The following is a 12,251-nucleotide window of genomic DNA, read 5'->3' as shown; positions in this document are numbered from 1 at the left end:
TCGATGTTTGTCTGCAGGCTCGGGGGAACTCGACATGCTTAATCAAGATCTGGACAACGTACTGAAGGTATGATCATATTTTTAATAAAATATAACAAATTAAATGACCTTTTTAACAGCAATTTACAATGTGCATATAAAAACATTCACAAACATTCATAATGGTAACAATTACAAGTAGAAAGATATAGTGCATCTTACTAATAAGACTTCCTTGTTTCAGGACAGGGATCAAAGAAAAGAAAAACTCCACAAATTATACACGGGTATGTATTCAGATTCTGGAAACGTATGCATTCAACTGAACTTAATTGAATGTCCCTCACATAACAAAATTACTACTACTACTACTACTACTAGTAGCGGTGGGGTAGCCTAGTGGATAAAGTATTCGAAGACCTGGGTTCGATTCCCCACATAGGGACAATGTGTGAAGCCAGTTTCTGGTGTTTCTCGCTGGGATATTGCTGGATTATTGCTGAAAGCGGCGTAAAACCATACTCACCCGCTCACTTACTACTACAACTACAACTACAACTACTACTACTACTACTACTCTGTTATATGATAATTAATGACTCATTGTTGATAATGTACTGCTCAAGACTTTTTTCTGCAGTGGAGTGGCAAGCTACAATGGAGTACCTGACTAGACACACATCGGTCTTATCTTTGTTAGACATGGAGATACCAGGGTTTGAAGTCGTGAGTATAACCGTTTAGCTACAGAGTGAGATGTCTGCATGTTTAACGTTATTTTACAGATCGTTTCCAATTTTGGTAAAAATAATAATGTAGGTTTATGACCATTAAAGTTTCTGTTTATTTTTCTGAAAATGATACAATGCTGATATATCTTTAATTGTAGTAAAGAAATAAAGTCAGCTTGTATGTGATAGTCCACTTCTGAACGACAGACACATAGACATTATGCATGTTCCCCAGGATACTTGGAAATCAGATTTAATATTTATCAACATACACACACTCAACTGTCTTATATCACTGTTTCAGGATGCACCAGACAGACAGGAAACAACCATCACGGCACGAGTCCCTGCAGTACTAGGAACATCAGCATTATCTACAGAAGGTTATGATGAAAGTGGGGAACAGACAGGACCTTCAAAAAGTAAAAGGCGAAGACTTCATGTGAGTATGACTACATTTAATTTCTTCTATCTATACATTTGTCTACATAATCTTTTCTCAGCAGTGTAACATGCGTTTTTGTCAGAGAACATGAAATATAGTTATGTTCCACCCGTGACGAAACTCCCTTCTGATGTTTGAAACATTAAAAAATTCCCTTCTGGATGAACCTTACAAGTATATCAGTATTCAATTTTCTCTTACAAATGGTGTACACATGAATGTACAACATCCCATGATCCTATGTATCCATGAGAGTACTATTAGATTACCCCTACAGCGTGGATCATTTCTCATCATATCAATCACTGGATTGTCTGAGTGTGGCGATAAACAACACACGCACAAACGCACGCACGCACGCACGCACGCACGCACGCACGCACGTATGCACGCACACACACACACACAGCTTGAAACGATGATACCAGATGTGCTACCAAACTAAAATATTGGACGCGTTCGGAAACCAGATGAATGAATTTGTTCTTGGTTTTAACGCATGTTCTTGTCTAGTATTTAACCTGTACCTTTTCTTACAGATCGATGGTTCTGTAACATCACAATCTGACCACGAGTGTGATAGCGGAGACTACAATAAAGGTGAACCAAAACTTGCAGCATGTGATGTATTCAGTTAGCAGCAACTACATTGAGTGTGTAATGCAATTGCCCATGACATACCATCTTCAACTATTGTAGAGATCTCCACTCATCCAGAAAATTGCCAGCTATCCAGTGTTTATTTGACAGTTTTATACGTTTGATAGATATAGGTCACAAAATATTTCATGAAATTTGTTCTCTTTTGGTATTTATCAGAACAGGAATCTAAAGGACACACAAGAGCTCCCGTTCTGATTCACCAGCTGAGGCAATACCAACAAGGACGACTGACAGAAAACCACCTGGTTGCAATTGCAATGAAGGTAAATAGCAGGGACCAATATCAATTGAAAAACAGATTTCTAATCTATCATGGACCTGACGGCCAACATGTACCTAGGATAACAACATAGCCCACACACAGCCACTCCATGAATGTCTTTGTCGTTTAAATGAGGACGAAAAGAAGCGAACATAAAATCTCCGTGTTATTAGAATTGCGCAACAGGGGCTTTCAGACAGGCTTCATATCAGAATTACTGATGATGCTGTATTAACTGATTTCAGTGTTATTTAAGTTTAAGTGCTCAACATGTTCATCTTAACATTTACGCATTAAAGTCATTATTATACAGCATCATTATTGTTTTACATGTTATTCTACTGTCATTAGAAACCTATATTTTGGGACGCACACATATTTCACAGCAGTTGTTTTGTTTTGATTTTCAGATGACGAATGTGTATGCTAAGAGATCAGTTTCAAAATTCTATATCAACATATGTTAATTCGGTACGGTCGGGTCGTGGTGGTGGTGGGGCCGGTTTGGGGTGGGGACTTACACGTCTGCAAGTTGCCCCATAAGCAGGGTAAACTTTCAGGGTATTTATCTATTTATTCAAAGTTTAGACGGAATTGTGATGGTGATCTTTCTCATATGTTGATCCCATTTTCTCTTTCGGAATCCCAAACATTTCACGATTAATTTTTGTGATTTGGGTTAGGTCTCAATACTCAAGGAATGTCATCCTACATTTAACTTTTCAACAGCTGCCTGAATAGTGTTACTGTCAGTTCTTGTTTGTTTTCTGTACAACCAAGGATGTTATGACATCCTGTAAAACATGGCAACACGTTACTGAATTATTTAATTTTGTAGATAATCAGGGAAAACGAGCAGCAACTCACAGAACTGAAAGCAAAGACCGATAGTCTGGGAAAAGGTTTGTACAGTTAGATGACAATGCTTATGGACCAATCTCAAGTTTCCAACGTGCACTGTACACACAGATCGATGATGCTATTATGATGGACTGTAATACAACTGCTGACAAGGAGCATTGTCCCAACATCAAAGGAGTTTATTATTTATTAATATTTTCCCTTAAACAATATATTTTTATTAAAACATTAGTGTGTGTGTGTGTGTGTGTGTGTGTGTGTGTGTGTGTGTGTGTGTGTGTGTGTGTGCGCGCGCGCGCGCGCGTGCTTGTACTAGTCCGAACAAACGCAGATTTATAGTGCTAGCTCACTCAGATACCATGCCGCAGTTTAACATGAATACCCCACTCAGACACAGTATACTTACTCCATGCCCACCAGTCCTTGTTATAACCCCCTGAGATACCATGCCACAGTTTAACATAAATACCCCACTCAGACACAGCATACTGACTCCATGCCGAAAAGTCCTTGTTATAGCCCCCTGGGATACCATGCGACCATAGAAACATACCATGGAAACATAGCGACACATCCTAAAATAGGGGTGGTATAACAGCTTAATTAACAATGTCAATATTGGCCCACCATTTGATACAGGTGAGGCAGCGGCTGCGCATTGAAGACACGAGATGATTGAAAACAGCCAGGGGGTTGTTGTTCAAAATGTCTACCAAAGATTAGCCCAACTTAGCTATATCGTACCGTCTGGTTCTGTTACTGTTGTAAGCGTCGTTCCATCTCATCCCAGGCATTTTCCTTTGGGAAGAGGTGTGGAGAAACAGCAGGCCATGACAAACGGCTGTGTATGGTTCTGTCACTAATTGGTCTCAACCTACAAATTGTCCGAGCTGTTTATGTAGCAGTTTGGTATCGATTCCGTAGATGCACCAACCGAAAACGGTTGGCTTGTTGACATAACGTCACACGTTTCCAACTGGCCCGAGGTACGTCTCGAGTGTTGCCATGTCAGAGATGATATTGTGTTCAGGTGAACAGGAAAGTGTCTGACAACTTTGTTTTGCGCAGTTCCTGTTTGCAGCATACCCACGCGAATAGCCGTTGCATTGCGTCACAAAAAAAAACATTTATGAGCACCTGATAGATAAACATTTGTTGTGTGCTGTTTTCAATAAAAAAAACCATGTGTGTGAGTATCATGCTCCAAACAAACACGCAAACATTCAAAGTGTGCGCCGTGCATGAACATAAAGTCGAGGCGATGTCTCCATCAATTTGTATTGATAAATGCATTGGTTACTGTTTCCCGTTAGTATATATTCATAGCATTATAATTATTTACTCAGAATCGTACAATGAACTGTACTTTTAGGAGAGATTTCCTCTGATGATTGAAAGGTGGTATCGCCCTTGCAGGGGTTCATTTACCAAAGTGGTCTGTCAATCTAAAAATTATCTTTTAAATAAACTTGTAAGACAATCTAATGTGATTGTGTCCATGAGAATCTGTGACTGTCTATGTAGTTTAATTATTAAGATGTTGATCTCTACAAACTTTTACTCCATCAAAGCAGCCAGTACCTAAATGTGTTAAGATATTTGACTCTCACCTTTCAGATTATGGAAGCACTGCACACATTGTTGGACTGACATGTCAACCTAAACTGATTTCGTGTAAGTATTTCCGGGGACGAGTGAATGGGTGACTAAACGTTCTTTTGTGTCAGTCAGCAATATGGGAACAACATCACGGCGAATCTGAAAAACACAAACTCTCATGGTATAATGGTAAACAATGAGCCAGACCACATGTTATCAGATTCATTCAAGAATGCAAGGGACATAACTCTTACCATGTATACAACATATATATCCAACTTAAAACATATGGACAGTAGCTCTCGTTTGACATATAAGAGAATTATAACTTAACATAATTAAACGCCAGAGGATCTTACTAGATTATCTGCCGTAACAGATTCCATTGGGCGTAAAAAGTAAAATAGCGGTGAAAATAATATGAATGGATCACTGAAATCAGGACACCAGGTGTTCGCGAAAAGGGTAAGCATGTCACTCACCCGCCACTCACACAATTTACATAAAAAAGTCATTGTTGTCTGACGCGGTGAAACAGTACTCCTGGCATACAACGGCGGCCTGTAAACAAACCAGACAATCAGTTGATGGATCAGAATACCTGGTGACAGGATAACGCATTTACTGATTTTGCTGAAACTAAAAACGATATGACAATTTTGAATTATGTCTGCTGAATCATGAAATATGTTCGGGTTTTCTTCAACATATTGGGAGACGGAGGGGCTGGGGGCAGTTATAATGTGTCACTGAAACCAGGTGTTCGCGACCTACATGACCTATGCTTGTATATTGACCTACACTATGTCTTGATCTACCCTATGAGAGAGGGATAATTCTGCTTAAAATGCAGTTCAGGTGACTTCTAATATGAATCTGTTCGTTTACTGACCCAAGTGTATAAAATGTCTCATGAACTCACAATGCATACTACACTGTAGTAGAGTTTATGTATGTGTGATGCCTGCATTCGACTTGTACATAAAGATTAGGAAAGAGATGCTACATTTGATAGTACGCTACATTTCACATTGGGTTTAACACAGAATGGTATACAGTTGTGGTTTTAATTTCTTTTCATGTGTATTTGTATTATTTGGGCAATGTTGATGGATTGTAATTGTGATTGTGGTTATATGGGAGTCCACCCTCTCCGCGTAATTTTAGAAATTGGAAGTTTAGAACAAAAAAACTTGTCACTATAAAGCATATATGCTTATAACGAACTACGGTTATAACGAATTAAAATTAATGATCCCTTTGAGTTCGTTATAACCGAATTTTACTGTATGTGTACGCAAGCAAGTCAAAATTATTTCGACAATTTTGATACATTTTTGCGTGTTATAGGCAAAAACACAGCTTATCTGAGCTCTGTGAGATAGCAGACGTCTTTATTTCTCAAATTCCCGTGTTGCAGACTGGTGATCCAGTGTGGTTTGGTTGGTTTGTTGTTAAACACAGCACTCAGCAAAATTCCAGCTATATGACCGCTGTCTGTAAATAATCTAGTCTCGACCAGACAAACCGGTGATTGATATCATGAGCATCGATCAATGCAACTGGGATCGATGACATACATCAACCAAGTCAGCGAGCCTGACCTTCCTATCCTGTTAGTCGCCTTTTACGGCAATCATGGGTTGCATACTGGGGATGCATTTGGATAGCAATGGGGCGAGAGAAAAACTCATCCCTTGGTTGTAGTACCATGTGTTACGTTAAATTGTTTCCTTATAACACCCCGACACAAAAAGCAACCCGTGTATCAGTCGGGGTGTAGTTACAATAACAAGATCAATCGTGTGAGTTATTTAAAAAAAATAATAATCACACCGCATGCAGAATGCATATGGTCTGACCTGTACATAAAAACATGAAATTTGGATTTGTAGACAAGGCCAAGTTTACAAAATATATTCTGAAGTCTGAATAACGACTACAAGTAGGGCTGGGACGAGTCCAAATTTACTACTCGGGTACCCACTCCCATATTACCCGACCCTACCCGGGTACCCACTGTAGGTCTCAAGAGATACAAAATGTCTGATTGGGAATTTTTTTTCCACAGCACTTGCAAAACGTATTTAGATGCATGTATCATACACTGACGTTGACTTAAGTTATATCTTTATTCAACCATATGAAAAGTCAGAAGGAATGGGTGCTTAGTCTGAAAGAAATGCGAACATTAGTGACTTGTAGTGTAACCATAGAGTTCTAGATAGTTTTTGCCATTAAACTATATATCACATGACTAACCACGGGCCCGGGTAGTCCTGTGGGTACCCGGGTCCTACTCAGTACCCACCCGACCCAGGTACCCGTCTCAGCCCTAACTACAAGTTATCAGAAAATGCACTTCGTCTTCAATACTCTAGGCATAAAACAATTTCATGTAGGATTTGATATGGAGGTTTGGGGCTTTGAGAAACGGCCGAGAGGTACATGTGTAATGTGCCAATCTAAATTCTGAGACAATACTGCGTTGCGATCTCTAATAGTAATACTAAAAACATAATGCGAGACACTCAAAATTTTTTTTGAAACAATGCTGTCCTTCACTTCACGTTTCACTCACACACACACACACACACACACACACACACACACACACACACACACACACACACACACACACACTGTGACGGGGTAACGGTGAAAGTGACTGAAGCGGACATAGAATATACCTGTTCATGCGGTGGATGATGAACACAAAAATGTCAAAAATATCCTAAAACACGATACTTTTTAGTTTATTTTCATCCTATTCTGTAAAAGATTCATATAGAATCCACACACAAACACTTTTGTTGGGAAATTCACTCACTGAGGTCGTATTTCATACACGAACATCGTCCACGCACAACACACGTCTGGCAGATATCTCCACAATGGGGGTAAATCAAAAGTGTACCAAAAATTCTTTTATATTACATTTTACGGTAAATTAATCCATTTGTTTCTTAATGAAATGCATTTTGAATTCTCGTAGTAATAGTTTTTCATTGTAATTAGAGCGCTAATATATCGCAGTGGTGGGAGATATTCTGTACTGATGAAAAACACAGACGAACATTCAGCGCGCTGTTTGGAAACAAGCAAACAATCAGCCGATATTTTCAGTAAATCTCTTTCTTTGTCTCAGTTTGTAACAAACAGTGAAATAAACTTGCTACACAACAAACACAATGTTTATTTCCAGGTGCTAAACGTCACCTGGACGCGGCTCGGGCCAACACAGTCTTCTGCCACGTAACTACAGACGGTGAGCTGGTCAACTCGGAGCCCAACACATGGGATGAGGGGCGGAACAGGCTACAGAAGTACGCGGGGACCTGTAGCTCCCCCATCCCCCTTCCTCCACCCCCCTCCACCCTCACCCCCTACCCCGCCACACCAACATACTGGGAGACAAAGACCAGGGTGCGGGTGGTGGTGGAGGGAGTGTTGTATGTCTTGGAGATGGGGGTGTGCGAGGCAGGACAGGTGGACAGTGAGTGCTGGGTTTCTCCACACCGTCGCTCCTGGTGTGTCAGTGTAGGGAGCTGTGGCAGACACGGGGGGAGTATCTGTACCACGGTGTATCGGGAAGGGGAGCAGGGCGAGTGTCACCAGAACACCATGTCCGACACTATTGGCACACAGGCCACCCTCCACTATGGCGTGGTGCTGGATGTGGGGAGGGGGAGAGTGGCCTTCATTGACTTGAACAGGGGGATTGTTCTTGTCAAGTATGATGTGGTGTTCCGGGAACCTCTTGTCCCCGTGTTTGGTGTTGGGTTCCTGTCATCTGGCTACACTGGGTCGATGAGTCTGATCAGCGGGGAGGACGTCGACATGACAGACACCAAGAGGGCCCTCGTCTACCAAGCGCTGAGTAGGAAATAAACTGGTTATGTAAAGTTGTCCGTGTAACTGAGAGATTTCTATCAACTGTTTCAATGACTGGCGGGGAAAGTGAGTGAAGCGGACATAGAAGTGTTCGGTTTGTGTTCTGTTTGTTGTGTACAAAATACAACCAAGTTCTTCACATGTCTGGTTTCACTACTTTCCTGGTTTCTCCTGGAGTTGGAAATTATTTTAAATACTCACACGAATATTGTTGTGATGGAATTATTGCTGTAGTTGCTGAAATTATGTCACAGCAACAACTTTCTGAAATGTGATGTGAAACAGAAGTGAGTACATGGGCAAAATGTAAAAAATTCTTTCAAAACAAGATTTCTTCTGCTAATATTGATTTATTATGATAAAACAATTGTTTTAAATACCCACACAAATATTGTTATAATGAAATAATTGCAGTAGTTGCTGAAATTATGTCACAGTAACAACTTTCTGAAATGTGATGTGACACAGAAGTGAGTGCACAGACAAAATGTAAAAATTGTTTCAAAACATGATTTCTTCTGCTAATATTGATTTATTATGATAAAACAATTGTTTTAAATACTCACACGAATGTTGTTATAATGGAATTATTGCTGTAGTTGCTGAAATTATGCCACAGCAACAACTTACTTAAATGTGATGTGATACAAGTGAGAACATGCAGTGACAAAATGTAAAATTTGTCGCCAAACACGATTTCTTCTGCTTATATTGATGTATTATGATAAAACAATTCTTTTAAATACTCACACTAATATTGTTATGATGAAATTATTGCTGTAGTTGTTGAACTTATGTCACAGCAACAACTTTCTGAAATGTCATGTCACACAAGTGAGTACAGAGACAAAATGTAAAAATTCTTCCAGAAGATGATTTCTTCTGCTTATATTGATATAATACTATAAAACAATTGTTTTAAATCCATACATAATATTGTTATTATTAAATTATGGCTGTATTGGCTGAAATTATGCTACAGTAACAACTTCTGATGAAATGTGATGTGAGGTATGTCGAGTGTACAGACACAATGTAAAAGTTGTTTCAAAACAAAACAGTTTCTGCTTATATTGATTTTATATGCGAAAATAAGGTTTTTAAATTCACACATAAAACTTGTTGTGATGAAATTATTGCTTTAGTTGCTGAAATTGGTAACTCTGGTCTGACACAGAAATGAGTGTACCGACAAAAAATTAAAATTGTTCCCAAACAAAATTTCTTCTGCTTATGTTGATTTAATACAGAAAATATTTGTTTAAAGCCACACATGAATCTTGTAGTGATGAAATTATTGCTGTATTTGCTGAAACTATTCCACATGGTCATTCGTTGCTTTTGCTGAAGCTAGTGCACACACAACATATAAACATTCTCTCGACACAAGATTTCTTCTGTTTGTGAAGGTGTGATACTGTAAAATAAATATGTTAAATCCAAAGATGAATAAGTCATGTTAATGACATGGTTACTGCTGTCATGGCTGAAACTAGGCACATTTGTAATTCTCTTGTATTTGATAATCGTTACTCCATTTGCCATTATTTTTTTTTCTATATTTGCGAAGATTTACAACTATAAGATATCTGTTTTGAATATCTACACTTATAAACTTATGATTTAACAATTGCCATAAGTAAATAACAACAAAGAAAAAACAGCTTCTCTATTCATATAATGCCAGCAGTGGCCGATTAAATGCCAATGTCGACCCGATATAGGTGTGCTAGCTGGGACAGTATCATGATGATAGAATATTTATTAAAAAGAGTTCATGATTATTTTATTCTTCGAAAGAAGAGACTTGACTCAAAACTTCCTTTTTCTAAATTATTAAATATTTTATGACATGGTAAAATTTTGCATGTAACTCAGCAAGACACAGAAGATTTTGAAATATTACTCCAGATTCCATTATTTCATATTCCTCATGTTTTCATTCTTTAGAATAACTGTTTTATCACATATAGCTTATTTTAATCAGGGTGTACTGGTGGTCCAGTCCTCTCACAGCAGACTTTGATCATGGGTTCTAACATCAGATTAGCCTCATCTTCCTGAGGCAAGGGAGTTAACAGTTTTTACCCTTGCCAAACTAGGCAGGAATTCCACAGTTACATTTGGCTGGACTAACGAGTCTATGCATAGGCCAATCAAAATCGTGTAATGAACTAGTCATCATGGATTTCAACATGCAGATTTCGTTGACTGCAAGATGTGCAAAGCATGTGCACTGCCAACTTGGCAGTGACAAAAGATTTTGGCAAATCTTCTCATGTTTTTAATTAAGGTAGTCAAAGGGTGGGAACAGGACTTTATAGTCGGTTAACTCCCTTGCCTCGTGAGGAGGGATTATCCCTGATTATGATTCTTGGTTTGGCAGCACCATACCTGTGTTCGTTGGGTGAACATAAGTGATAAATGTCTGAGGAATGCATCACTTTAGGTATTTCCCCTACATTAAGCTGAGACGCCATGATAGGACCGAAATACTGTCCAAAGCTGCATTAAACCAACCTGATTAACCAGGTTTCACTGTATGTACAACAGCTTACCACAACACAACTTTGTACACAACATGATATGCAAACCAATTTTGTATCGTTGTACAAATCCAATTTGATTGAGTGTTTATTTCACCTGGTGACATTCATCTATGTCGGTGTAATTTGGATGTGCATGTATGCTGTGTTAATCATGACCCATGTTGTCTGTATATGTGGATGAAATTGCAGTCTCACGATTAACAGAGTTCTCCACTTTTGATAGGGATATTTTTTTATTTCCAGGACACACAAAACTGATTCTCATTATATGTCAAGTGTTTATTAAATAGAATGACATTTCTGATTATCCCTATCAAACGTTGAGTAGCTCAGTATAAAAAATATGTCTATGTGTATTTCTGCATACATGTAGCTATGGCATAGTAATTAAATCATATGAATCTCATTCTTGTGTTACTTTGTATATTTTTATTGATTTTAATTTGATGCTCAAAATTGACAGCATATAGATGCATCAAGTGTAGCATTCTGCAACCTTCATCCTGATCAATCATACAGAGAACTTGAACTTGATGCTCAAAATTAACAGTATAACCCATAAATATATATGCATATTGGTCCGTAATAACAGGATGAGCCATACATACCCTAATGTATTATCATAACTTATTGATTGTATGCGCAGTTGGTTGGTTGTTTTGTTGCTTAACTTGGCACTCAGCAATATTCCGGCTATATGACGGTGGTCTGGACCAGACAATCCAGTGATTGACATCATGAGTCACCTTTTACGGTAAGCATGGGTTGCTTAAGACCTATTATACCCCGGATCTTCACGGGTCTCGTATGCATAGAGATCCATGTTATCTCAATGTATCTAACCTTCTGATACTGATTGACCGAGACCCATTATTTTCAATGCACTCTTCTAATATGAAAGGTACATTTCCTATGTTCACTGCTTGAATTGTCGAACTGTTGCCATAACATTTTGCATCTCGCACTGTGATGTAAGAATATCACATTACAATGTAAGGCGCCTTTCTCAAGATATTTATAGTTTCCAAATGAAATAGATCTAAGGGGAGTAACTCCAATTTTAGCTTCTGTCTTTTTAACGCCGCACTCGGCAATATTCCAGCTATATGACAGAGGTCTGTAAATAATCGAATCTGGACCAGACAATCCAGTTATTGACATCATGAGCAACAATCCACACGTTTGGGACACGATGACATGCATCACCCAGTCAGCGAGACAGACCATCCGATCCCATTGGTCGTCTCTTATGACAAGCATTGTCGCCT

The 12,251-nt window shown here is 38.8% G+C and overlaps 1 protein-coding gene across 1 annotated transcript in view; it reads left to right on the top strand.

The window, feature by feature from the left end:
• Window positions 1–11,389, top strand: part of LOC139447431 (uncharacterized) — a 75,474-nt gene extending 64,085 nt beyond the window's left edge. Inside the window, exons 14-22 of the mRNA XM_071228772.1 lie at window positions 18–67; window positions 224–266; window positions 620–705; window positions 1,015–1,152; window positions 1,695–1,755; window positions 1,975–2,081; window positions 2,919–2,982; window positions 4,559–4,615; window positions 7,746–11,389. Of these exons, the coding sequence (XP_071084873.1) occupies window positions 18–67; window positions 224–266; window positions 620–705; window positions 1,015–1,152; window positions 1,695–1,755; window positions 1,975–2,081; window positions 2,919–2,982; window positions 4,559–4,615; window positions 7,746–8,431 (1,292 nt within the window). The 3' untranslated portion in view covers window positions 8,432–11,389. The remainder of the gene's footprint in view (window positions 1–17; window positions 68–223; window positions 267–619; window positions 706–1,014; window positions 1,153–1,694; window positions 1,756–1,974; window positions 2,082–2,918; window positions 2,983–4,558; window positions 4,616–7,745) is intronic.
• Window positions 11,390–12,251: the final 862 nt, after the last annotated feature.

This window comes from Haliotis cracherodii, unplaced genomic scaffold (assembly GCF_022045235.1).
Source record: "Haliotis cracherodii isolate W230 unplaced genomic scaffold, xgHalCrac1.p SCAF_7, whole genome shotgun sequence".
In the NCBI taxonomy this organism is placed as follows: Eukaryota; Metazoa; Mollusca; class Gastropoda; order Lepetellida; family Haliotidae; genus Haliotis; species Haliotis cracherodii.
This window is presented reverse-complemented; position numbering and strand designations above follow the sequence as displayed.